Consider the following 27,056-nt stretch of genomic DNA (forward strand, 5'->3'; position numbering starts at 1 on the left):
TACTTACGGTCAATAATATGACTAAAATAGCCTTATAGGCAAAAGGAAATAAAACGGAAAGGGCAGCTATTAAAATCACGACAATTTTTTTCTGTCGTCTCCCACTCATTCAACGATCAAGAGATTACGAAAAAACACTGCTTTAAATACATGGGTACGTAGAATGACCTTTCTTTGCGGAGGTCTTGTAACCCGTATTACTTTCAAGAGGTAAATTCGTGCAAAAGCGCAGACACAAACCTGTCGAAAGGCTCATGCGTTGGCGTACGGAAGCTTCGGCGAAACAGGCGGCTCAATATTTCGGCCCCGCTTGCCAATCACGTAAAGGCGACATTTTCTGCCGCCCTTGAAACGTGGATCACAGGAGGAAATGATTTCACGCAGGATAACACGTACGTACGCCATTGCAAGGAACTGCCACTTGTCGCTCAGTCACTGGAAGTTGTAAAGTTTGTACACACGGCTAAATAACGACAATTTTACGACTGAGAAAGCACTTTGTCGAGGTGAGTAAAGTTTTAGCCTTATATTTGAATAGATACAGTAAAGGATTTTGCTATTAAACTTAATATTCAGGACAATACGTCATGTTTTGTGTTTCGGTCATGTTTATCGAACACAGTCGCCCTCTCGTATCATTGGCAAAAGGTGAACAGGTTTTTAATTATTCAATAAGGGCCAGAGGCATGTGGAATTCTCCACACAAAACTTACGTTACTGTATAAAGTTATCATATCATAAAATGTACTTATATACCTAAACATCAACTGTATACTTTGAATCAGTTCATTATAAAGTTATGGTAATTTTGACGTCATTATGATAACTTCTAATAATAAATTGCTGATAACAACAATATCCTTATTCGATCGGTCTCAACCTGTTACCCGCGAGTGAAGAACCAATTTCAGGGTAGGGAGGGTGAGGGGTTAAAAAAGTGAGTCGCAAGTCCGAGTCTCTTATAAGAACATCGGTCAACATTGGCTGTCAACAGTAACAACGTTCAGCTGAGCTATGAAACAGAAAGTTAAATTCTCTTCCGCAGCTTTGATTTTTTTTAGTCCGGAAGTAAAGCACATGAAACCGTCCATGAAAAAAAAAATGGCTTTCGACCCAGGCCGAAATTTCATCTTTCTTTCTTTGTTCTAATTTCCTTTCGCGTTTTCCTTCCGATGTATTTATAATAATCTTTAAATTAAGTCATTCAGAGACTGTGTGAACTCGGCATTTAGGTTTCAGTATTTAGACGGCCACATTGACGGGAATATTAACTATAAATTTCGATAGACTGATCATACCGACTCAGGCAAAACTGGAGCAGTTCTTTTCCTGGTGAATTTTAAAGTTCTCGGGCTGTCTTTGTGCTCGGCTCAGGTAACTGTAAAGTTATATAGAAATAGTTATATTAAACATCGTACTTCTCTTTGATGAAAACTGAACATTTTTGTGAAGGTATCTTTGGGACGGATCATTATTTTTTGGAGGGGTTATAAAAAATACTGAAAAAATTGTTTGCAAGGCCTAGAAAGACGAAATAAATTGTTTGCAAACACGATACGTATAACAAAACATAGGTGGAATTTCAAAAAAATGTTAGCAGGGGTGCATATAAAGCTAAAAAAAAAGTTTGCAGAGGAAAATTTTCTCATACCCCCTGCAAGAAAATAATGGTCTGTCCCTTACAAATGAAAATATTCTGCTTAAATGTTTGTTGTGCTGGAAAAAGGAATCACGATCCCCCCTCCCACAGCAGGAATCGCGACTTGTTTTTGTCGTTGTATTGGTACTAATTTATCGTATGAAGATTTTTTGGAAAACTTTTTCTCCTTTTCGGCAGCAACATTGGAATGTTTACAAGCGAATCTGCAGCACGCACGCAGTATTATTACCTCATTTACATACTGTGATTCGATTCATTCACTTCTTGTTCCGTGACAAAAGTAAAACAACTTGAATGAAAAACGGCACGTTTCTCGAAATTGGTGAAAATCGGTGCGCTGAAAAAGACGTTTTTTTTTTCCAAAAAAAAAATCAAATTTGCATTAATTGTTTTCTTTTTTCAGTAATTCATCGTAAAACGCAATCACGGGATTATATTTAGCAGTCGACTTATTGCATTTATACAGCTTGCGTGTCTAGCCGATGACTGCTTGTTTGCTTATGTTAAAAACATGCGAGCGGCTCGTATGATCTACGAGAAATTATGGCCGCGCCACATCAAAGCTGTTTAAATCCAACTTTAAAATATTACCTCCTGCCTGAAATGTATAAAAAATAGTAATAAAATGATTAAAAACAAGAAATTTGCGTGCATTGAAAGTCACGCGATGTCTTCGAGACATGCAATCGTAAATTCATAAATTGCGTTGAGCATTTTTTAGGATCGGCCGCTTTACGAAGAAATTTAACGATGAATTCCAAAATTGACTTAGCCCGGTGATGGTCTTATCGTCTTGTTGAGGTCAGTTTTACTGCCAATTTTAAACTTATTGAATTAAAATGAGGTCAAGTTCATGGCTTAGCCTCGGGCTAGAACCGAGGCAAGGTTATAAATACTGATAGATTTCTCGTGTTTGATTAAACCACGTGCGAAAAACAACATGCCTTAAAAATTCTCAGACGTTAACTTAAGATTTCTGTCGTTTAGAAGGGAAAAGGTTTCTCGCATATGCCGGTTTAGGGTAGAATTATACCTTGCGTACTTTAGCTTGCTTCTTTTTATCTTGTCCAACAAAAGATTTTTTACCGGAGTTAGAATCACTTACGCTGTGCAAGGTAAGCTATTTTTGTAACATTAACTATTTTCAGTTTTCGTGACTTTCAATATAAAATTCGATTTATTCGTGAATTTGTTTATTTTCCCTGCCAGAGTGAAAGCGCGGTTTTCTAGCATAAGTTATTCTGCATCAACACGAATTGCGCACGTTTTATTTAGGAAATGCGAAAGCGCGAAAGCTATTTTCATAATTCACTGACCAGGCCAATATGTATACATTGAATACAAATAGAGATATTTCTGATATTTGCATGACAATAAATGCTCTATGGCCGCAAAGTAATACAATATGTCACACTCTTTCATATAAGCAGAACACGGTTTTCCGTAAGAATAATACATATAATTTGTTCGTTGTTTGGTCAATCGTGTAAAAAGAGAAAAGTCAGAATCATTTAAAACGAAACCAAAAAAAATTTGCGGAGGAAGTTCAATGAAGTGAGCAAATAGGCACTTCCTTTACGCGAATGCGTGGTTCATGGAATCCCCCACGTGATCACGACACTAGCTTCTGATTGGTTAATTGCATTCGTGGACGCCACGGCGTGCTTCACCGCTCCTACCCCTCCAGTGTAGACAAGTTTTCATGCATTTCAATGATTTCGACAATGAAACCTTCGTTTATTTTATATAGAAATTTACGGATTTAGTAGTTTGAAGTTCGTGGTTGGAGGTTATGGTTGCCTGCCGTGGTGAAAGCTACTGAAAAACTTATGGTTTACGCGAATACGTCGCCGTGCAGCCCGACCGTCTATCTGGCCTTTTGTTTTTGTTGTGTGCTTGAAATTCACTTCTGTCACTCGTGTAGGTTATTTGTAGGCCGAAATTGATAAAGTTGGCGAACTTGGCCAGTAATATGCTCAATGGTTTCCCAGGTGGATGTCTTGAGCGATCGAGAAAAGGAGATTTTATCGAATTATGACAGGTTAGCTTTTGAATGTGCCTGTTCGTGTTCTAGTCTTCGTTTGGTTGGCTTTACTGATCGATCTAATGTCTCGTTTCTTCAGCCGATTGTACGGATTTCTGCGAATTCAAGACCCCATTGGAGATCCATCCTTGCCTGATCTGAACCACAAATCATTGTTACTCAAGGTAAGGGGGAAAGTATGGAAACGTCGAGCTCGAAGTTTTGTGCAAAGTTTGTGAACTCTGTCGTTATCTTTGGCATTAGTCTTTGGTGACACTTCGCTGGGAGCATTTAATTGTTTGCTCAGCGCATAATTACGTGAGCTTACGTGGAGCAGAAGCATTTATAATTTTACAGTAGTCGTTTTTCTTGGGTCGTTGTGATTACTCACACTTTGCTTTTTCATTCAGGGTGTAGCTTTTTTCGAGAAAGAGCTACAACAAGAAGGCAAGAGAGTTCAACCGTCCACTTTCTGCAAACTGGGACATATTCACCTGTTGCTTGAGGACTTTCCTAAAGGTATAGTAAAATTCCTGTGCTGCAGGCAAAATCAAATGTATTGACGTGTTTTATTACAAAAAAGAAAGACAGGCATAATCTTTTATGGATTTTGACCTACTTGGATCAAAAGGGTATGAAATTAACCTTGCTCATTTCTGTCACCGGCGTAGTCTGTGCACTCGAATGGTATCCGAAGAGAGGCTGTAGGTTTCTTATTGTAGCGATTTATTGTCTATTTTTTCGATTTGAGGCTTTTCAACGTGCCATGCATTTCATTTTCAGCTCTTTCAGCCTACCAGAAGTTCTTCAACGTTCAGCAAGTTGATTATTGGAAGGTAAGAGATTTAATTTTTCGCGCATTCGTTTAGCTGCCATGATTGCATACGATTAATTTTATGGTATTGATGCTTGCATCTTTCCCACAAACGATTGTTCAATGCTTTAGATATGGCGCTAGAAATTATATAGGGTGAATTGCAAAAGCTTGTGTAGATTTCATTGGTTATGTAAACAGAAACTGTAACAGTGGTTGCTGCTGTTGCGTGTTATTTCACTGAAAAGACGTCCTTTGTTTTCGTTTTACAAGACTTCAAATGCATGCAACCATGATATACGAAGTAGATGAGTTAAACTTTCGTCTTAACCACAGCTCAACACGAGATTGATCGAACGTTGTTCTTTATTCAGGATGCAAAAGCATTAACCGCGAGCGGCGAGCAATTTGTTGGCGTACAAACTTAATTTCTCGATCTAGTTTGCTTTTTTAGTGCCAATTCTCTCACTTTTCCATAGCCATGTTCTACTCGAGCCGTCCGTTCTACGACTTCTAGACAAAAGATATTTGAGTTCATAAATAATTGAAGAGCAAACTTTTTCTTGTTATCAATTTTAGACTCTTTAGTAAAGGACAAAATCAGAGCGGAACTTACCTTATTTACTATTGATATCCTGCTCAGGGAAAATCCCCTTTATTTTATTGCCAATTTTTGGCGATTTAATGTAGGTTGTTACAGTTTATAATTTGTTTTGGATAAAGAATTCTTCGAGTTGTTTTTCTTTTGTCTGTTGTGTGAAATTTCTTTTGTATCTCAGTTTTTATTTTTTATGTGAAATTTTAAAATTGTGTACAATTTTTAGTCAATCTTTTTCATATCTATCTGGAATGCTATTACAAGCAGAAACATAATTTTGTTTCAAGATAACAACATCACTAAGCATATGACACATCAAGTGTCTGATAGAAGACCAAAACAATATATTATTATTACCCAGTAAAATTTAGCAGTCAGCAGTGAAACTGGCCATTTTGCAAAATGTATGTTAACTTAGAGTAAAAGAATAAAATTGGTGTTGATACTGTGTCAAAATTCTGTAGTGATGTCTGTTCAAATCGTGTGCAAAATAAATTTGTTTGATAACATGTTCAAGTAGGGAATTTAAGGCACTGTTATGTAATACAGTATGACCTTATCCTTTCATGGAGATGTCAAAAGCAAAGCAAGATTATTAAACATTTTTCCAAGCAGTTTAGCCGCCCTCTTCATGTCGTAATGTGCCATGGTAAATATTTAGTGGTTTAGTGCTCTTTGAGGGATTGAGTTATTGGGTTTTGTTAAGTCAGACAAACTGGTGTTTAATGTAGAGGGAGACTTGTAAAAATTTGTCTTTCCTGATAGGCAATTTTTATGGACGGAGATTTTGCTTTCTGTCTTCACTGGGACTTCAACTCCTGTCTGTTATAACAGGGTGTCTGAAATATCAAGGTGTCTGCAAGAAACAAGAAATCAAACTATGCCAGTCAGAGCTTACAGACTGGCATAGTTCGATTTCTTTTGTGTTGATTATGCATGTATCCTATACTCATTATGTAAGCATCCTTATTGCATAATGAGTTGAGTTTGTACAATTGAAATTTATAGCAGGAAAACTAGTTGTTGTACATATTTTCACTAAGGGTCATTTTCATGAAATATGGTTGTTCTCACTTTTTTCTACTTTTATAAGATATACATGGGGGCTGTAGACATTGTTGTGGCATTTAAAGTGGAAATGTTGACATGACCTTTGAGTTTCAGCAGAACCATACATGTGTATTCATTAGGCATACGCCTGTACATAGATGTATATTATTATTTTTTATTGATAAATTACACTGAGAAGTTGTGGCTTTGATTACTAGCATCTTGCCTTTTGAGGATTAGGTACTGGTACTCAGGGCTGCAAGGACATATGTCCCACTAAGACACCATCTTGGTCGGACAAAACAAAATTGTGGTCGGACAGATTTGTATTAATGGTTGCCATAAAATGAGTTACGATCATAAAAATTGTCTGGACATCATGTCCGACCACACTTAGGATTTCATCGCACATGAGCAAATTTTGGTTGTCCAATGACCGACTGTTATTTGCAGCCCTGGGTACTACATGTATGTTTAGCAGTCAAGTCTATGTATATTAGAGGTCTATTTATAATTTCTGCCTCTTCGTTTTTCATTAACTTTTAATTAATTTTGTCTTCCGTAAAAAGATAAATAAAATTGTGTCTTTAGAACTGCTTTGCATGTAGCTTGTACATGTATGTACACATTTACAGTCAAATTACTTTTAATCTGTCTGCAATACAATGTACATGTAAATTATGTACCATGAGTATTCGCTTTTAACTGATATTGACCCAATCATGGTTTTTCTTTCAAACTGTGGCATTAATACCGGCCTTTTTTTTACTTATAATTTTTTTTATTAGCAACTTTAAATCATGCACTCATCTTAGCTGGTGTCGTGGTTTTCAAAAGCTGCTATAAAAATTCCTTGAATAGTACAGCAGTTTAAATTATATTAAGTACCATATTTATTGCACTGATATTAATTATTTGTGAAAGTGCCAACATTGTATAGGATAATCTTCTGAGGAACTATAGTACACATGATTGGTTGCAGTTTGTCTCTAATCAGTGAACTTCCATATAAATACATGTGTGGAATTGTGAGCTTTAATTAGCTGCTACTAAAAATAGCCTTGTGCATAATTATTGCACAATATTCACAATTTACATTGTGGGTTCACAGAAAGTTTGTGGTCTAATATTCTCAGGATTTTTAAGTGCATCTTATAACTCAGTCTGTTTCCTTCTTGTTTTGTTTCTTTTGCAGGATGCTGCATTTCTTTATGGCTTAGGGATTGTGTATTTTAATTTTTCTGCATATCCCTGGTAAGATCATATATTTTCTCATAAGAAGCATACACTGTAGCACAGTCAGCTCTTTTAAAGGAATGTGCAATCTTAGTTTTAATATAATTATATATGGCAAATGTGAAATACAACCTGTACATGTAAGTGTACATGTCATCTATATGAACTCTGGAAGGCATAGACTGACTCTCCAGGTCCCCCATATGGGTCACCAAATCTCCCGGAAATGAAAGAAAGTGCTTGAAAAAATTATGTATTTCCACGCTTATTTTGGCCAATTTTGTGGGAACATTTTTTGATATTTGACATGTTTTTGCGGATGAATTGGCAGAGCTCTACAATTGTATTTTTTAACTTAATTTATGGGATTAAGTAGATCTACCTTATGACAAAATTGGTAATCTCCCAGAATTCTTATTTTTTTCAGGATGGCATCTCTGACATGTACACATAATACAATAATTCATTCATGTATTGTACTTTGTACATACCGTACAGTATATATGTACTAAGTCTGTTATCCAGCAAGTGCCAAAAGCTACGTAGCTAGATTGTTAGCATTGTTCAAATTGTACCAAAGTTGTATCCTACAAAAATGAAATCTATTATATGACCAAATATTAAAGGTGGCATAATTTTTTTTGTATGAAGTGTAGATAATATTAATAGGTATACACAACAGGTATGTGACATGTATGTGGCAGAAAGTGGCTACAGGTACATGTATTTGCTCTTCACTTTGCTACTTTTCAGATTTTTAAATAAACAAAACAGCAGGTATTCACTAACATTTTTAACAATTTTTTCATTTAATTCATATATTAAGCAAGTATCCCTTATCAGGCTTCTTTATGGCATTAGCTCATAATTGTGTAAATGAGTGTTGTGGTTCAATTTTACCCTTGGTTCAACTGATTATCATAATAATTATTTCCCTTTGTTTTATATTCATTCTCAGTTATTTCCATACAGGTACACCAGAACAAAAGAAAATACCTTGAACTGTACCAAGGGAAAACTTGAACCACAACATAAACATACATGTAGTTTCATAGTCAAGGAAACAAGGTAGAATATTCTACCCTCCCCCCCCCCCACCTTTTTTTAAGAAACATAACATTGAAATATCTTGCCATGCTTTGTTTTTTAAATCTGTATACTAAATAAATGCAATTTAACTAATGAATTGAAATAATTGTTTTCTTTTCAAACAGGGCAATAAAGATATTCCAGCAAGTGCTTTATATTGATCCCAGCTTTAATTGTTCCAATGAAGTTCACCTCAGGCTGGGAATCATATTTAAAGCACAAGGCAGCTGTGAAGCAAGTATCAAAGTAAGTGGCTGACAATGGATATTTATTTAGTTCTCACCAATATACACGGATCATGAGATGCTAGTCCATCACGTGTAACCCTATTATTTTGTCAGGTTGCCCTGGTAACAGTTTGGCAATATTTATTTATTCTCCTGAGTGGCTCCAGAGGGTCTTTGAGTAAAGAAAAGTGTCTTGTCCAAGAACATAACACAACAATGATCCTGTCCAATGCTCAAACCATTGAGTATCCTCATGCATGTCCCTGCACCTCTCCTGGTACAGTCTGAATATTTGTAACAGTGTTCTGTTTTGTTTGCAGCACTTTCAGATGGCACTAATGGATTCCAGTCCTTGCTCACTGTCTAAAGTTGAAAGTAAGTTTTTGCTATATCTCTTAATGCGGAGAAGTGTAACCTGGTACTAAACCATCAGGAACTGACAGATTTAGGCAGAGTTTTAAACAGTTCATAATTATTATTCTGTAAAAAGTAAAGTAATGATTTGATTTTATTTTCTTGTTAATTGCAGTTCGCTTTCATCTGGGTCACCTTTTTGAGATGCAGAACAAGTGTGATTTAGCTCAAGAAATGTATGAAACCATCATAGAGACTCCTAATGCACCCAACACTGTCCGGGCTAATGCATATAAACAACTGGGTAAGTCTACTTTCATTGGGTGCTGATTACTGTAACCTACAAATATTCGGTGTTTGAATTTAACAGTGTCTGGGCTTACCAGTACACCTCTACGGGAAAATTATTACACAATATAACTGATAATCTCAAAGCTAGGTTAACCCATGGGTTATAAAAAAAAAAATTGAAAAAACCCCAAGCAAAAGGGATACCGTAGGTCCCATCTAATTAAATCCTTCTATGTTCCTTTCTCAGGTCTTTTGCATTTCCTGGTAAAACTACATGTAATCAGCATTTACCAGTGCACTGTAGAGCAATAGAGTAGAGTAATAAAATATACATTTAGTTGTAATGTTCAGCAGTAGATTGATATTGATTTTTATGTTTTTTACTTTGAAAAGGTTGGATGTATTACAACAAGGAACACCTTGGAGATAGAACATCCAGAATGGAGAAGGCCGTCCAGCTGTTACTGAAGGCTATTGAGACAGATCCAAATAGTGGTGCTGCATGGTATCTTATAGGCAGGTTAGTTTGTTTCTTTTTTATCTAAGATCATGTTGACTTGTTTTTCTACTTATGGTGACTTGCAAAATGTACCACTTTACTCTAGTTTTCATAACATGAAATAACTGGGAAGCTACTCCATCACAGATAATGAACTGCTGGTTTTTTTGCCAGGTTCTCCTAAATATTTCTAAATACCAATTGCTTTTTATTTTTCCTGGGTAGAGAGGCATTTTAAGATTATAGTGCCTTGCCTAAGAACTCATCACAAAGACCCCAGTTAGGGCTGGAGCCTATAACATTTGATCCAGAGTTCATTCTTCAGGGTCGGGCTGGAAATAATGGCCGCATGATCATCGGTCAAGATGTCTGGCCAAATGAATTTTAGCTCAGTCATACCTGGTTTCTGGCCGGTCAAATATAATATGACATTTTCTCCTAATTAAATTCAAAATATTAACCCCCCACCCCTAAAGCAATAGCCAACTTTTTTTTCTGAAGCTGTGAAAATAGATGGGAAACGCAACGTGAAATCTACATCTTTTGATGAAAAAATTCCAGAGGTGACTTGTGTCTAAAATTAGATTTTGCAAAAGTTCCAAAAAGGAGACAACAGATTTTGTAATCTAAGAGCAAAACAAAACAGGCCAAAGGGATTATTACCCATGGCCCTAAGCAATGAAAAGTAATGTACCATTTGTTAAGTTCACATCATTCATTACATGTAACAAAAAAACGTTGAAAAATAGAAATAAAATTGGATTGTAGTCAGCAATTGACTTTTAAATTCAAGTGAAACAGGGTTTCATTCATGAAAATACAACTTTCATTAAAACAAGTTTTGTTTTCACCATTCATGGACATGAATAACAAGACAGTGTAGAATCAAATTACATTTCGCACAAAATTCGCATAAACTTGAACTTACAAATAAAAGAAGACAAGTAGTTGAGACATTAGAATGAAAACTCGCTCTAATAACTTTTAAGTTCTGATCTGATTGTTATTTTCTGTGTATTACCTATTTGAGAGCTGTTCTCATTCACGAAAACAAGAGGCTTTTTCATTCAACTGCTTGTAGTATTTATAGACATGAAATTATTCAACGTAAACAATCAGTTTCATATCACTATGCACGGCGCACGTAACACTACAAAAATGCCACGGCAAATAACACACTTCAAAACATGCGAAGATGTAAAATATTGTTTTCATTGTAACTCCTTTAAATTATACTTTTTATTTCTGGGATTTAGAGCTATTTTAAATGCAGGAGGAAATGGAGAACTTGAAAATTACGGAATAAAGAATATGAGACGGACTAGACCGGATGTGTGAGAACGCCGATGTCTGTTTCAATACAATAGTTACAGATCATTTCAGGTCAAAGTTCCACAATTAAGCGATGTGCCTACTTATAGAAAACAACTGAACAGCATGAAAACTTTAGTTTATTTCAATATAATTGAATGTGTCCGGTCAATATGACCGGCAAGTGGAAAGTTTGACCGGTCAATGTGACCGGCAAGTGGAAAGTTTGACCGGTCAAATCCACAATCAGACCGGACATTGTCCGTTGACCGGCCGTTATTTCCAGCCCTGAGGGTGCAAAAAAAACTTAAGAGTTAGTGGAAAATGCATGTTGTATCATTTTTTGTACCCTTTTATACCAGGTGTTATGCCATGCAAGGAAAAGTGCATGATGCTTTCACATCTTATCGTCATGCCATCGACAAATCAGAGGCCAATGCTGACACCTGGTGCTCTATAGGGTAAGTGTTGTCATGGAATACTGATTGATTTCTCAACATGCAGACTTTTCTGACAGGAATTGAAGACTAAAAGTCTCGTAACATTTTTTTCTTGTAGAGTTTTGTATCAGCAACAAAATCAGCCTATGGACGCATTGCAGGCCTATGTGTGTGCCATCCAGTTGGACCCTACACATGTGGCAGCATGGACAGATTTGGGTATTCTTTATGAAGCATGTGAACAGCTAAGGCAAGTATTTATTTGTCACATACATGTACATGTAATAACTGCAGAAACCTTGGACAACAAAAGTCATAGTTCATGAACTGACCTTTTGCACCTGTATTAATTTTGTAACAACATACATCTTCATGTTCATGTAGAATTTTCATATTTGTAGTAGCATACAAAGTTATTTTTGAAACATAAATCTAAACTACAGTAACGCTCAGAGGTAAGTTTTTGCCATCTCTTAGATCTGCATCTGGTTTCTGTCTCTGGAGCCACCTTAAAGAATAACTGCTACATTTACGTGATTCAACTTGCTTCCCATATTTTAATGTTTTTCTCCTTTTCCTTTTAGTGATGCTATTGCTTGTTACAGTGCAGCCAGGAGATATGGTAAGATATGCAAAAATTATCTTCAATGATGATATTTCTCAGTTTGTCATTTCAAAACCAGTTGTTTCCAGTGTTGATAACTTTTTTATTTTAATTAACAAAAATATTTGTAAGGCACCTGAGTGTAGAGTTTGACATTGTCATTGTCAATAGGAATAATGTTACATCTACATTATTTTGTAAATACATGTATTGATGGTGCATTATTCATTTTTAAAAAATCGTCAGCAATATTATGTATTAACGAAACCAAGTATGATTTTGTGTTGGATAGTTGTAATACAGTGGATAGCATTATTAACCTGGCAACAACCAGGTCGTCCCTGGTGGATCAAAAATAGCAGTTTGATCCTAAATCATTGTGACAACAACTTACTGATTGTTCCACAGGTGCGACAGACAGCACAATTGAGGCACGTGTCAAAGCACTACAGGCTCAGCTGGCCATGATGCCACAGCAAGGAGAAGCACAGAAAAAGTAAGTGCTTGTCTGAATAAGTTCTGGACTAGTTCTGGACTAGTTTTTTTCTTTTAATTAATTTTTTATGCTCACTTACATAGATGCCAAGCCTCACACTTTTGGCGTGAGACTCACTCTTTTTGACCTAATCTCACGCAACCATGCCATTCAGACAAAATATCACGCTTTTTTAAAATACTACAACTTGAGGAAAAAGTCTTATTAATTTAAATAAAGAGATAATACTTTCAGCTGTACTTTGGTAGAGATGAACGCTAATCGAGTAGGGAAGAGTTTAAAAACAACAAATGTTTGCCCATAATGAAGGAGATTGCTTCTCTACAACTTACTTTTTTAATAATTTTTGGGGGGAATATACCCCCAGACCCCCCTAGAAGTTACCTCCTCTGGGTCTCACTAATGCTCCTTCGGGGCAATTCAATTTCTCACTCCATGCCAGCCAAAAAACTTGGCATCTATGCACTTACCCGACGGGCAAGATCCCAGGCAAGTCATCTGCTAACTTAATCATAAAAAAATAAACAAAGACAAGCATGCAACTGCCCTGGACACGCAAAATTGAGAGCTGCTTGTCTGAAGAGCAAGCTTTTTTTTTTTTCGAGCCCTGCTATATACTAGTTATGCAACGCTTTTGAGTGGTATACTATGGAATATCCCACGAGTCACTTGTATTTTCTCGGTATACACAGAGCCTTTAGGCGAGTGTGTATACGAAGAAAATACAAGTGACAAGTGGGATATTCCATAGTACACCACGAGAAAGTGTTGTGTAACTATTTTATACCGTGCCATAGAAAATACGCTCACTAAATTTCATCGAGAATAAGATCGCAGCGCACGATGGGAAGGTTGGGTTGAATACCGTCGAATATACAACGGCTTTCCTGTATTCTGATTGGCTGTATTTTCTATGGCATGGTATAAAGAACTTTATAGAACTCTAGACAATTATTTATCGTGTTAATAGCGTCAGGGTTTATTGGGCTTGGCTATCACACTCTAATGATGGGCCCTGGCCACAGTTTTTTACGATGGTTTGCAAAAACTGTCATTACTAACAGTTTTTATTTCTTTATCAGGAATATTCCATCTGTTGATGAAGCTTGGAAGTTGCCTATACCTGCTGAACTTACAACAAGAACAATAAGGAATGCACAGGTAAGTAGCATGATCTCACATCTCACATGCATCTGTATATTATGTGTTTCAAACTGGTGTTTCTTTAAAAAATTGAAGATCAGTTTGCATGGTTTCAATGGAGCTATTACATGTACTTTGATTGCAATGTAACTTTTCACATCCATGTGCTTATTTAAAGTGAAACTCACACACAGATCAGACTCTAAGAGAGATGTCAGTGTTTACTAACGAAAGATGATATTTTAAACCACTGTTGAACTTCTCACAGAAGCTCTCCGAAAATTAAGCACCTCTTATATTGAGGACGAAAAGGGTTCAGTTCTGATATCCAGATATCCACCCGCCAGATAATAATGCCCTGGTTTTTCCAGTTGACATCTGTTTGTTTTGTTTACATGTACATTGTATCATTTTTATCATGCAGTTTTGTGAGATTTGCAACACTGCAACGTACTTCAATTTTAAAATCAATGATCTGTGTGCAGTTGTGATTTTTTTTTTATTTATTTGTAGGTAAAATTGTTAACAAGCGGTCAGTTACAAGGTCTGCAACAACAGCAGCTGCAACAAATTTATCTACAACAGCAAGCACAACAGCAACAACAAGGCACAGAACTTAATAACACTCAGGCTAATGTTACAGTTTCCTTGGAAAATACAGCTGCCATTCCTACCATGACCAACCATGTTTCTTTTCAGAGTACGAAAGGAGAAAATCACGAACATCTTGATGCAAGTCAACTTAATAAACTGTCTGTTCCTGGTTTAAGTTCACAAAATAACTGGTCTGATACAGTTCAACCACACAATGGTCAAAATTCGGCATCCACGGGCTTGGACAATCAGCTTGCTAAGCCTCCAAATAGTGAGATGCAAACTAGTACTTGTGTTACAACACAAGGAATCTCCAATTCAGTCGCTCCTACCTTACTCACGCAATCATTGCCTGGGCCTTTTACGCAGTCAGAGTCACTCCTAACTGGTGCTCATAGTAACTCATCGGTGTCCGCCATGGAAACATCTGTTGTGCCAGGAGATCACATGATGCAAGTGGCTGGACATCAGAACTCTATAGCAGGGGCTGATACAGCAGTGCTTTCATCACTTTCGTCAAACTTTGTTTCAACGTCTTCTAATGTACTTCTCAGTCAGAGTGTTGTAAGTAGTCAAGGAACAGCTTTTCTATCCAGTGAATCATTGACTGCAGGGTCATCAAGCACCACTGAGGCATCATTAACTAGCGGAATGGATACAACACTATTGACTGAAATAAACTGCTCTGCTGACATTAAACCCAGTCCGTTAACAGGAAATAGTGATCCAACATTGAGCAATGGGCCAATCTCAACCTATTCAGGATTTTCAAGTGCTACTGGTTGTGCGAGTGGAATGACCATTTCTCCATTCTCCTCTCCAAGTTACGTCATGTCGCCCACGCAGAAATCACCTTTTCACACAACTTCAACTCTGTCCCCAAGTTTAACTCAACCTCTTTCAATCATCAACCCAAGCTGTTTATCTCCAAGTTCAGGTCTACAGGGAGGACAATCAACGTTCTCTCCGTCTCTGATTCCGGCTGACCTTTTGTCTCCATCAAAACAGCTTGCAGTTGTCTCGCCTGGTTCATCCAAGTCACCATTCAATCTTACTTCAGGAGGTGGTGATTTAATGGTGCCAAAGTTGAACTTATTGTTTGATGCCAATGAAATGCCTCACCCACCTCCTACTCCAGCACCTCCTCTTCCAACAGACAAGCTATCACCACAGACCCCAATTATTTATGTAAGTACTACTTCAGTGTCACTTGGAGATACAATATTATGTAAGACAAACAGCTTTGGGCCATAGTGTTGGACACCTGGAACCAGGTACATGTATATTATAATTATTAAGATTATCATAATGGTGAATTGAATGCTTGGGTAACCCTGCAATAATTCTCCATACTTGACAGACATTATGTCAACTCTCACTTAATGATATTTTATCCTGATAAAACAGTCACATCTTTTTTTTTTTTTTTTTTTTTTTTTTTTTTTTTTTTTAATTGCAAAACACAGAAAAAAAAAACAACTTACAGTTCACTTACTTACATTGCTTACGGGACAATTACCTACATCACTTACTGAATAATTACTTACAATACAATTACTTACATTACTTACACTACATTAAGTTACATTTAAAGAGACTACTTACATACAATACACGTTACTTACAATACTAACAAAGTGCCTACAATACAATTATTTCCGTACAGTGTTAGCCTTAGGGTTTTCTTCATTTTTTTTTAACAGTTGCTTGTTGCTAAATACGTTTAATTGTAATTATCACCCACTTAGATTTCTAACGATTATCATTTGACGCTGCTCCCGTTTTGAGGCTGTTGTAACATGCCAGAAAGACAGAGAAATGTTCAAACAGTCACATCTTCAGAGCCCAAAAAAAGTAATGAAATCCAATAGGCCATTTCCGATAAATTATATTAAAATTCTAACTTGGTTCCGAGGCTTGGGGGAATAAAACGAAAGATATCATGTCAAGGTTCAGGGATAAAGAAATCATTAATTTTGTTTTATTCCCCCAAGCCTTGAAGCCAGGTTATCGGAATTGGCCTATTGCCCTTATATACTATTTTTTTTTACCATCACTCAGACTTGCAAGACTACCGAGGGTAATCATTTTTACTTACCCACTGGGCCACCAATTTCCTTTTTAACTTGCCCAAGAGCAAAGTTTACTTGGCCTGGGCAATGGGACCTGTTTTTTTTTTCCTGCCCTGATCTCTTGCTTTGCACTTATTTTTTTATATAATTTGCTGATGACATAACACTGAAGTGGTCTTTGTGGCATTATTGATGACTGATGGATGTTATTCCTCTTGACTCCTTTTGTAGGTTGAGAACAAGAAGGATGCATTTTCACCAGTGCTCCAAAATCTGGTGCTGAATAATACACACCCTGTTCTAGTAATCAGAGGATTAGCAGCTGCACTTAGATTAGGTTTGTATGCTGTATACAAAATACAGCCCCTACTTATCACTTTTTTTTCTTTGATTTTTTTGTGCAAAGAAACAGCAGGCAAGAAATCTTAAAATACAAGTAAATCTTAAAATACAAGTATGTGTACAATAAAAATTCTAGTTAACAATTAGACTACGAGCCCAAGTTTTCTATGAGCAAATAGTCAACGAGGCGCAGCCGAGTTGACTATCGCTCATAGAAAACGAGGGCGAGTAGTCTAATTGTTTTAGTAGAAACTCTAAAGGATTGAAGTCCAAAACCTACAATATTGTGCACTTTGACGACAAAAATCAATAAAATTTACCGCTTAAGAGCTACGCGAGCGCGCAACTGTTTTCTATCAGCGCATAGAAATCAGTGGGAGAACCAATCAGATTCGCGGATTTCCAATAGAACACAGCTGAGTTTCTACTAATATTGAATAGAATTGAATGTAATACATTGTATGCACCTGTATAATTCCGGTAGTTTTCCTGATTATATTTTTGACACCAAACCAGTGCTAGGTTTTAGTTTTTCAAGTTTTCGCAATCACCAATACCATTATTTTGAACAAAAGGTTAACAACTTTTTTTTCAATTTTAAAAAAGAAACAAATCTTTGTTTTGGTGAATGTCCCATGAGGATTTATTATTCATTTATCTGATGTTCACTTTTGCAGATTTGAGTTTATTTTCAACCAAGACTCTTGTTGAAACAAATGGTGATCACCAAGTAGAAGTGAGAACACAGGTAAAACTCAGGGTTGTTCTAAGATACTGACAATTATTTTGTAGATCACATAAATTTTTCTTAATCTTTTCTATTCTGATTAAGTATCTTTTTCTTCCTTTTTATTATAATGGTAAGAAACCATTTATTTTTGGAAGGCAACCATGCAACAAAATAAAACCTTAGAGCCTGGTCATCTGACTGCAGCAGTTCTAAAGTCAATTGACAACTGGCACAGGCTGGAACATTGTCATTTAATTACTTCATAACTCATTTTTACATTCCAGAGACTTCAAGCCTCAGATGAAAACTGGGATACTAATGGCGAAAAGAAAGTTTGGCTTTGTGAGAGTAGCAGGTACAAAATTGTAATGCTCTGCTGTTTTGAGATTTGTGTTGTATTTTCTTGATGTGACATTGAATACCAAATACTGCAATATCTGATAATAAAAGCTTTTGTTTGTGGAGCATGAATTTTTTCTGTTGTAAAAGTTCCTATCACAAGGTATGTGTGAATGATATGTTGTGGTTTAAATTTATCTTTGGTTTAAAATTTTTAAGTTTTTTTTTTTTGTCTTATTTATCATAATATAAAAAAAAGGGAAGAAGAAAAAACGGTTAGAAAAAAAAAAAAAAAAAAAAAAAAAAAAAATACAAAATGTTTTCCAGAGATTCACTAGGGGAGCAGGGATGGCGCAGTGGTGAGAACGCTCGCCTCCCACCAATGTGGCCCGGGTTCGATTCCGGCCCGGGAACCATATGTGGGTTGAGTTTGTTGATGGTTCTTGTCCTTGCTCCAAGGGTTTTTCTCCGGGTTCTCCGGTTTTCCTCCCTCCACAAAAACCAACATTTCCAAATTCCAATTCGATCTGGAATCAGTGGGATCAAGAAGAGCCACTTTGTGGAAGATCCCACTGGAAATTTCCATTATCATTATTATTAGTGTCGTCATTTTTTGTGTTTAATACATGTACTCTGATGGAGTCTTACAATTGTGCGAGGCAGCAAGGCAAGGCAGTGAGGCATGCGAGGGGGGGGGGGGGGGAAATGAGGCATGCAAGGCAGTTCAATTTCCTACTCTAAACTAAAAGGCTAACAAACATTAACCACAAGCTACCTAAGCTAACGGGAGTGCTATTTAGGCTAACCGGAATGAATAGCATGCCTTTCTACAACCCTCTGACAAAGCACTCTAAAATTCAATGTGCCGCATCTGGAGCCACAACATCATGTCTGACATCTCTTTACACAGATCATTCACAACAATTGCAAAGTATGCTCAATACCAGGCCAATTCATTCCAGGAGTCCTTGAAGGTAAAACCTTGCACAATGTTGTTTTTATTGAACGCAAGTTTACTTATCATTTTAAATGTATATATATTTTTTACTGGTTCATTAAGTACAATAAAAACTAACATGTTGTTGTGTTTGTTTGCTTTAGGAAGAGCAGGAGAGACTGTCAGGCATAAAGGAACCATCACTTTCAGACAGTGATTCTTCATCAAGCTCAAAGAAGTATGTGAAATACATCAGTATTCCTCGCACATGCAACTTAAAATGCTTCACAACATTCCCTGGAAAACAGACTTAATATTTAGACAGAGCATGCACTTTTAAATAATACCTTGAGCGCTGTGAGATATTATACCCCTATACACTCAATGACTGCTTCCGAGGGAAACAGTTAATTTTGTTTCCTGAGAATCTCAATGTTTCCCAAGGCAGAGCCAAGGGAAACAACGAGATTTGAAGGAAACACAATTAACTGGTTTCCCGAGGCACCAGTAGTCATGAAGTGATTTGTCATATAGCACAATGGAGACTTAGGCCTGGTTCACACTAGCGACATAACGACATAATGGCAAGGTCACGCAAATGCAAAAAACACCTCACATAGATGTTTTATGTCACCAGTGTGAACAACATAACATAACGACATAGTTGGAACATAATGACATAAGTATAACGACATAAAGAATGAACTGAACTTTTCTTTATGTCGTTATGTCCATGCCGTTATGTCGTTATGTCGCTAGTGTGAACCAGGCCTTAGATGGCAGTCGTCAGTCAACATTTATGGGTAACAATGCACTGTTACCTTCTGATGTAATAGAATATCTAATGCAACTTTGCCCACTCGGAGACTTTTGGCAGAAAACAGTTTTATTGTTAGATATCATGTGACCTCCAAGTAGCCAATAAGGCTGCACACTGTTGGGGGGAAAATTCCGGCTATATAACAATCCATGTTATACATACACCTTATTCCATGGTTTGACATATAATACGCGTGGATATTTTGTGAGTTGCGTAGTATTTTTCCAAGCCCCGTAGGGGCAAGGAAAAATACGAGCAATGAGCAAAATTTCCGCTCGTATTATATGTTAAACCATCGAATAAGGGATTTATTATTCCACTAATTTTTCCACTTTGTTTGGGCCAGTATTTCGTAAGTTTGTCCGCCCGTATTTTTGCCCTGTTCTACTGTGTAATAACGTGGCATATTTTGTGTGTTCCTTTGCCCTAATGTGGTAAAATGGTGCAATAGTGGAATAATAATGTGCTTTATAAATGGTTATTGTAATACATGCAGATAAATTAGAATATAAACTTAGTCATTTTGTTTTAAACTTCCCAGTGGTAGAAAAGGCAAAGGAAAGAAATTTAAATGGATCAAGTTTGGTACTAATGTTGACCTTTCTGATGAAAGAAAGTAAGTCCCACTTTAATGCTTCACATTTTCCTTAAATAATTATATTGTTAACTAATCTGAAATTCTCATGTTACATGTGTAAATACATTTCTCTTTTTATTTAGATGGAAAACACAGCTTCAAGAGCTAACTAAACTTCCACCATTTGCAAAGGTTAGTATAGCTCAGGTTAGGTTTGCTTGTCATCAAGAATTATATTGAGCTTTGATATTTAGATTTCTGGTGCTGGCCTGGAAGTGTATTACTTCTATGCTGTTCACTCACTGTCCTCAGGTCGTGACTCCAGGGAACATGTTGAGCCATATTGGTCACACAATTCTTGGAATGAATTCAGTGCAGTTGTACATGAAGATACCAGGGTGCCGGACACCAGGTAACAAACGGCTATACAAGATTGAGATTATGAAGTCTGAAAACCATACTGGCTATGGTTTTACAGTCAACTCTTTCTGACTCTCTTAACCGACACCTTTATAAGAAGGAAACCTGGTGTTGTTCCAACCCCTTCTGTTTTACAGTCTTTTTACTTTAACTAAACTCCCTATTAGACGGACACCTCTTTAGGTCAGACAGTTGAAATCAGTCTGGACGGTGTCCGTTTTAGAGGGGGTTGACTGTACAGCTTTAAACTGTACTCAAAACATGACAATCACATTGAATGATGCATGATAAACTATGCTTTGATTCCACTTGGTTATAGGTTTGCAGTGATCAAAGAGTCTCTCTTGTACTCAAAACTGTACTCAAAACATGACAATCACATTGAATGATGCATGATAAACTATGCCTTGATTCCACTTGGTTATAGGTTTGCAGTGACCAAATTAAAGAGTCTCTCTGATCACCTTAATTTTGCAGTCAAATTGTTACCAAATATTTTCTTTTCTTTCTACTGTACAATGTAATACTCTTCATGTGTTTGTAGCTGTATGTTCTAGTGTTGGACACCATAAGACACAATGTAAAGCTTTCAGCTCTAAAGCAGGTTATTAGTTTACTGCTGTTGATAGAAGAAGCTTCTCACATTCTTGATAAATGTTTTGTTAAGGTCATCAAGAAAACAATAATTTCTACGCCATAAATATCAACATTGGTCCTGGAGACTCAGAGTGGTTTGCGACACCTACAGAATATTGGGGAGTCTTACACAACCTTTGTGAAAAGTAAGTGCATTAAGCAGACATGTACAAGTTTAGTGGTTTTATTACTTTTCTGCAATCAAGAAGTTGATTTATAACACATTAGAGAGGCACAGGTTTTGATGTATACAGTAAGTATGCTGTTAAACTAAGGGCAAACTGTCCAATGTTTTCTCAAAACCAAGTGTAAACTTTTACAGAGCACACTGGCATTACAGTTACTTGCTTAGTAACGTGTCTTTTCATTAATGTCAAAGCCATTATTGTTGACATATCTTTGTATTGCATATAACCAATTTGTTTTATATTTTTCATTGTTGCAGGAATAATGTAAATTTTCTAACAGGTAAGAAGCCTTAGTTGTCTTAAATTTTGAGTAACATGTCTGCTTCTCTTCTTCTTAGTGCCCTCAATCACCTCTTCCCTGGCCTGCCTACCCATCTCCAAATCCCTCCTTCTTTCCTCCATCCCTCCTCCTCCTCCCCGTCCCTTAGCCTCAAACTCCCTCCTCCTGCCCTAACTCCATACAATGAATAGATGTACATACAAATCCCTCCTGTTTGTCCACCTACACCTCCCAAGGGAGGGGGCCCACCCTTTTCCCTTCCCCTATCTCCTTTTATCGAGTTGTCAGTAAGAGCTAGAATAGAAAAACTATATGACTACTGAGCCATCATATGAAATAGACAGCAAATTTCCCTGTCCTTCGGTAACCAATGGTGCTAAATACATATATTTTTTAATTTGTTTTGAAGGTTCTTGGTGGCCTATTCTAGAGGAGCTTTATGAGGAACGCATTCCAGTGTACAGATTCATCCAGCGGCCTGGTGACCTGGTCTGGCTCAGCCCAGGGGTCGTTCACTGGGTACAGTCATCGGTGAGCAATTCAGTCTGTATAAGTTTTTGTTTCTCAATCAGTATAATAAAGCAAAGTGATAGATAGTTAACTATACAAAGAACGATTGCTTCCTTTTGCATGGATTGCAGTTTTGATGATTGTGGTTACATTTTGTAGGGCTGGTGTAACAACATTGCGTGGAATGTAGGACCTCTTATGGGTAAGTTATAGGTTTGAAAGTATTCTTGCACTATAGTCATAGTACTGTGTTATGGGGGTTGGAAAAAATGAATTTAATTGAAAAAATCTATTTAACTGCAACCGATGAGAAACTGTTTGTTTTTTTTTTTATAGCATTTTTGTCTTTTATTTTTGCAGAGACTATGTACAATGCTGCCATTGACAGATATGAATGGAACAAACTACAAGGCAAGAATTTCATTTGCAGTAATTAAATTGTTATTTGCTGTTGTGTTTACAAACAAGATTAGGTTGTTCCTGTTTGTCAACGTTGACATTGGGCAGTTTGCCTTTACTATACATGATGTTCATCTTTTGCTATTGTTCCGCATGGGTATATGCCAGCCTATAATTATGTGTATTTTGTAATAACATCTAACAATAGTTTAAGTTTGGTAGGCATCCGTTTTGAAAAAAATTGTCTTCCTCCTGCTTGCATTTTTTTAACAAAATAAACGCCTGTAATTTGAGCTCTTTTACACCCATGCTTAAGTGAAAGTCGCAATGTTTTTTTCGAGCTTTCACTAAGACAACAAGTCTAGTTGCTCAGATAGGTACTGATATATTTCCTTTTATTTGATTAACTTTAGGTGAGAAGTCCATTGTTGCAATGCTGCATCTATCATGGAACCTAGCAAGAAATGTCAAAATCACTGAGAGAAAACTTTTTGAACACATCAGGTAGGTCTGTGTACAAAAGTTAATTTTATATAATCACAAGATTTTGTTTTAGTCGTTTCGTAAATGCCGTTTTCAAGGACATCACAGCTGACCAATCACGACAAAGAGAAATTTTACAATGAACCAATCAGAACGCAAAATAAAATCATGCAACCCGCGTCACTATGCGCATACGCCGAGTCACCTTTATCGTATTTACTCGAATAAGCGCCGCCTCCGAATAAGCGCGAAAAGCGCCGCACCCGAATAAGCGCCGCAGTCCCGATGCAGCGCTTATTCGAGGAATTCTGTATAAACAAAAATAGCACTACAAAGAAACTCTAAAACAGCCTTGGAAATTCCTTTTCATCAAAAGCGATGTTTCGCAGTTCAAAGTTATTATGTTTTACCGCTCGCCTATTATATTTTCTATCCAACTACTAACAATACGCAGGCAGTGAGCTTTGTCGGGACAGCAAGCGCAACTACTCTCTTCCGTAAGAGACGAATATTTAAGTAGAGACGAATACTGACAATCAAAAGACCCTTCTTTTAGTAACTAGAAGTTTCGTTTAGATTAGATTCTTTGCGGCGTCCAAATTTTAAATAAGCGCCGCACTTGAAGCGCGAAAAATTTAATAAGCGCCGCGGCGCCTTTTCGAGTAAATACGGTAGTTCTGGACTTGCTTCTGACTGGTTAAAAAGAACCGGATGTGTTCTCTTATTGGTTGAGTTTGAAACTGGCAAAGAAAAAACACACGTAATGACTTTAGACAATAGTTAATGTGCATGTTGAGGGTTACAGTAGTAACCTTGTTATATGTCATTGCAGAGTGGTACTGGCCAGGTCGCTCAAGTATTGCCAGGTTACCGTGGAAAAACTAAAGCGTGCTGGGATTGAGGTGATGTGGCATGGAAAGAAACACAATGAAGGATCCCATTACTGTGCTCAGTGCGATGTAAGTAGCTGAGGTGTCTGATGAGATAGTAAAAAGTAAGACATACTTCAGGCTCTTCTGTGTACTCTTTACGTGAAGACTGTTTGAGTACACGGAAATTTTCTCCCTTCTCTGATGAAAATCTCTCGTAGGAACCTAAAAAATTCGCACAACAAACTTTAGCGACTCTTCTGAGACGCACATTCACACGGTTATAAGAAACAGTGGAGTGAATCAGACTGGATTTTGTCGGAAGTTTGTTCATACTGTCAACTCTCGTTATAGTGGACGCGCTCGGGGCGTCGTTTATTGTCCGTTATAGCGAAAGTCCGTAATAGCGGGAGTCATTTTCAGTCAAACTTCTTTCGCCGGGGATCTGTATTTTGTCCGTAATATTGAGTGTCCGTAGTAGCGGGGTGTCGGCAAGGCGAGAGTTGACTGTAATTGCGAGAGATTATTAACCAAGAAGATTCCCAGCCACGATTCCTCACATCTCTTTTAAAGACCTTCAGAAATAGTGTAAAATGGAGGCCCCTCCACACTTGAAAGGAGATTTTGAGGGAAAGTCTTAATGTAACCTTTCCTGTTTCCTTTATCAGTATCTTGTTTTGCTACACTACGTTACCTTGTTCGCTTTTTTTATAGGTGGAAGTGTTTAACATTCTGTTTGTGACTGACAACAAGAAGCACTTAGTTTATTGCCAAGATTGCGCGAGAAAGACCAGCATCAATCTTGATGGGTTTATTGTCCTCAATCAGGTAGGACACATTTTGAGTGACTGGATCGAGTTTGCTACCTTACGAATAACGAGTACACAGCTAGTATTAATTGGTTGAGAAAGTGTTGTTGATCTCTAAAATTCTGGGAAGGTTCAACCTCGATGAAAGCTCAAGAAAATTGGTTGTCAAGTTCCAACTATTGTTAGCTCTTATCCACTCCTGTGAGAGCAGACATCCAGTAAAGTAATGTTTGAAAGTCTATTTTTGGTAGTTTTCTCATTGTATTTACAACTTCTTCTTTGCAGTACACGCTTGAAGAGCTGACTGAAGTATATAATAATTTTAAATTACACACGGTAAGCTTTACATTAAATAAATTTTGTTGAATATTTTTTCGGAACTTCCTGATACTCAGTGTTAGGCATGGCAACACTCTTTCAGGCGAAATTAACCCTTTCAATTATTTGCCGACTTTGGTTTCTATCGTAATCGTTCTTCAGTGAACCCTTAGTTTATGGACTTACCTTTTTGGAAGCCAGAGCCCCCTATCAAACTGATCGGGAGCTCAGACACTCGTAACACGGCATCAAACATGAAGGGCCATTCTTAACAAATAGACACTTATTTTCCCCTGAAGACCCAGTCTCGACAAATCACAAATATCTTTACTTGGAATTTCTGCTTATTTTACAACATTGTAGTATTAAGAATGTGCCAGTATTTTGTTAACATTTATTCACTTTTTCCCTTTCCTTACTGTTTCAGGTGACCCCACGGGTTGTGGATTCCGTGATGTCCCAGAATTCCTCTCAACCTGTTGGCGTGGTCGCTCAGGGTGTTAGTAATTTGGCTTAGGCACTGTTTTGATACTTTTCGTTGTCTTTTTTTGTACAAAAGAGGTATATTTTGTATATTGAACAAAGCGTTAAATTTGAGCGTAAATTTGAATCTCATGCGACCTGTATGATATTTAATTTAGTTAGTACAAAATTATATTTGTTTTTTTCGCGCTGAAGAGAGTGAACCTGGATGCAATTTCGGTACTTTTTAGTGTAATTTATTTTCAATTTGTTTCTCCTTCTCTGCTAACAAAGAATTCGCGAAGTTTATTTTGTACATGATATGATACATCCAGTCACATTCTTCTTTAATTTAATGTTTTAATCCCTGGGTTTTTCAATTATTGCGTGAGGTTTTTAGCTCGAGGGTTGAGAGCGTGACATCACGCAAACTGCATCACGCAAATCTCTACATTAAAACCTCCGCTTCAGCTCTCACCTTGGTTCTATTTTTTCTCCACTTCATTCAGTTTCGCTCGATTCATGACCATAGGATTAAGTTGTTTCCCTTTAAACTTGGTATTTTTTTTAATTTCCACCCCCTTATTTTTTGGCATTTTTAGACAAATTGAGAGGGTGATGAATAATCCTCTTAGTGCAAATACTGAAATATCAAGGTATAAATCCTCATTCAATTGTGGGAGCGAAAATGTTTTTTCCCGTCTGTAAATTGTATTTTTTGGCCCGGCTGATATTGTCATCGTTCGTATAAAACAAATTGTAAGAATATTTTGCAAGCTGTAATTTAAGCTTCACTCTGATTTTCATGCGCTACTTCATGTACGGCACCCTCGATGTATCCTTGTACTGCGATCTTATTTGTAAATACATGTAATATTTTGCCAAAGTTGCCCTCGCGTAATCGACAGTCGATTCTGCCGCCATCGCCTCTAAACAATGTACCATGATAAATGTCTTAATCAAATAGAACCTTTGTATGTTCAGTAAATTAGGCGCCATTACTCATGCAAAGGACAATGTGTAGGTGTTATGTCATAAAGAATTGCAGTTTACCATTATTGCTTCATGTAACGTTATCATTGTTCGCGTAGCTGGAAGAAAAGGCTAAATCATGGTTGTACAGAGTGACTTGAGTTTTTCATGATGCTGGAGCGGTTTGTGTTGTCATAGATTAAGAATTTGCTTTACGGCTAGTAACCGTTTATAGCTGAAACACTATTAAGTGTTAATTTGCGCTGGAAAATGCATGCAGCAATGTTCGACAATTGTCCAGGTCGAGCTAAAATAAACGCGAATCAAACAGCCATGAAACCTCTCACTCTTCATCATTCACGGTACAAACACATGTTCTTGTTCAGTGAACAGAGCTGAAGACCCACCCGGCCTCGAACAGCCTTGAGATATAATTTACCAGTCTTAACGTTGGTATGGAATAT

At 37.0% G+C, this 27,056-nt stretch overlaps 1 protein-coding gene across 1 annotated transcript; it reads left to right on the plus strand.

The window, feature by feature from the left end:
- Window positions 1-3,302: 3,302 nt before the first annotated feature.
- On the plus strand, window positions 3,303-26,509 carry LOC144663917 (histone demethylase UTY-like). The gene is made up of 33 exons (XM_078525005.1): window positions 3,303-3,701; window positions 3,784-3,868; window positions 4,094-4,202; window positions 4,467-4,519; window positions 7,341-7,399; window positions 8,596-8,716; window positions 9,018-9,072; window positions 9,227-9,355; window positions 9,736-9,862; window positions 11,515-11,613; window positions 11,711-11,842; window positions 12,177-12,214; window positions 12,605-12,692; window positions 13,775-13,853; window positions 14,349-15,617; window positions 16,733-16,838; window positions 17,521-17,591; window positions 17,858-17,928; window positions 18,823-18,886; window positions 19,014-19,087; window positions 20,211-20,285; window positions 20,390-20,438; window positions 20,559-20,658; window positions 21,334-21,448; window positions 21,748-21,770; window positions 22,180-22,301; window positions 22,440-22,482; window positions 22,641-22,691; window positions 23,093-23,183; window positions 23,995-24,121; window positions 24,746-24,859; window positions 25,126-25,176; window positions 25,586-26,509. The coding sequence occupies exons 1-33, from the start codon at window positions 3,640-3,642 to the stop codon at window positions 25,673-25,675; spliced, it is 3,942 nt and encodes a 1,313-aa protein (XP_078381131.1). The 5' UTR covers window positions 3,303-3,639; the 3' UTR covers window positions 25,676-26,509.
- The last annotated feature ends 547 nt before the right edge of the window (window positions 26,510-27,056 follow it).

The sequence above is a fragment of the Oculina patagonica genome, chromosome 8 (genome assembly GCF_052425735.1).
Source record: "Oculina patagonica isolate OP01 chromosome 8, crgOcupat, whole genome shotgun sequence".
Classification (NCBI taxonomy): domain Eukaryota; kingdom Metazoa; phylum Cnidaria; class Anthozoa; order Scleractinia; family Oculinidae; genus Oculina; species Oculina patagonica.

Coding starts and splice junctions, on each gene's coding strand:
- LOC144663917 (XM_078525005.1), top strand. CDS start 3,640: ATGGTTTCCCAGGTGGATGTCTTGAGCGATCGAGAAAAGGAGATTTTA. Junction 7,400..8,595: donor AATTTTTCTGCATATCCCTG/GTAAGATCATAT, acceptor CTTTTCAAACAG/GGCAATAAAGATATTCCAGC. Junction 19,088..20,210: donor TCTTCATCAAGCTCAAAGAA/GTATGTGAAATA, acceptor TAAACTTCCCAG/TGGTAGAAAAGGCAAAGGAA.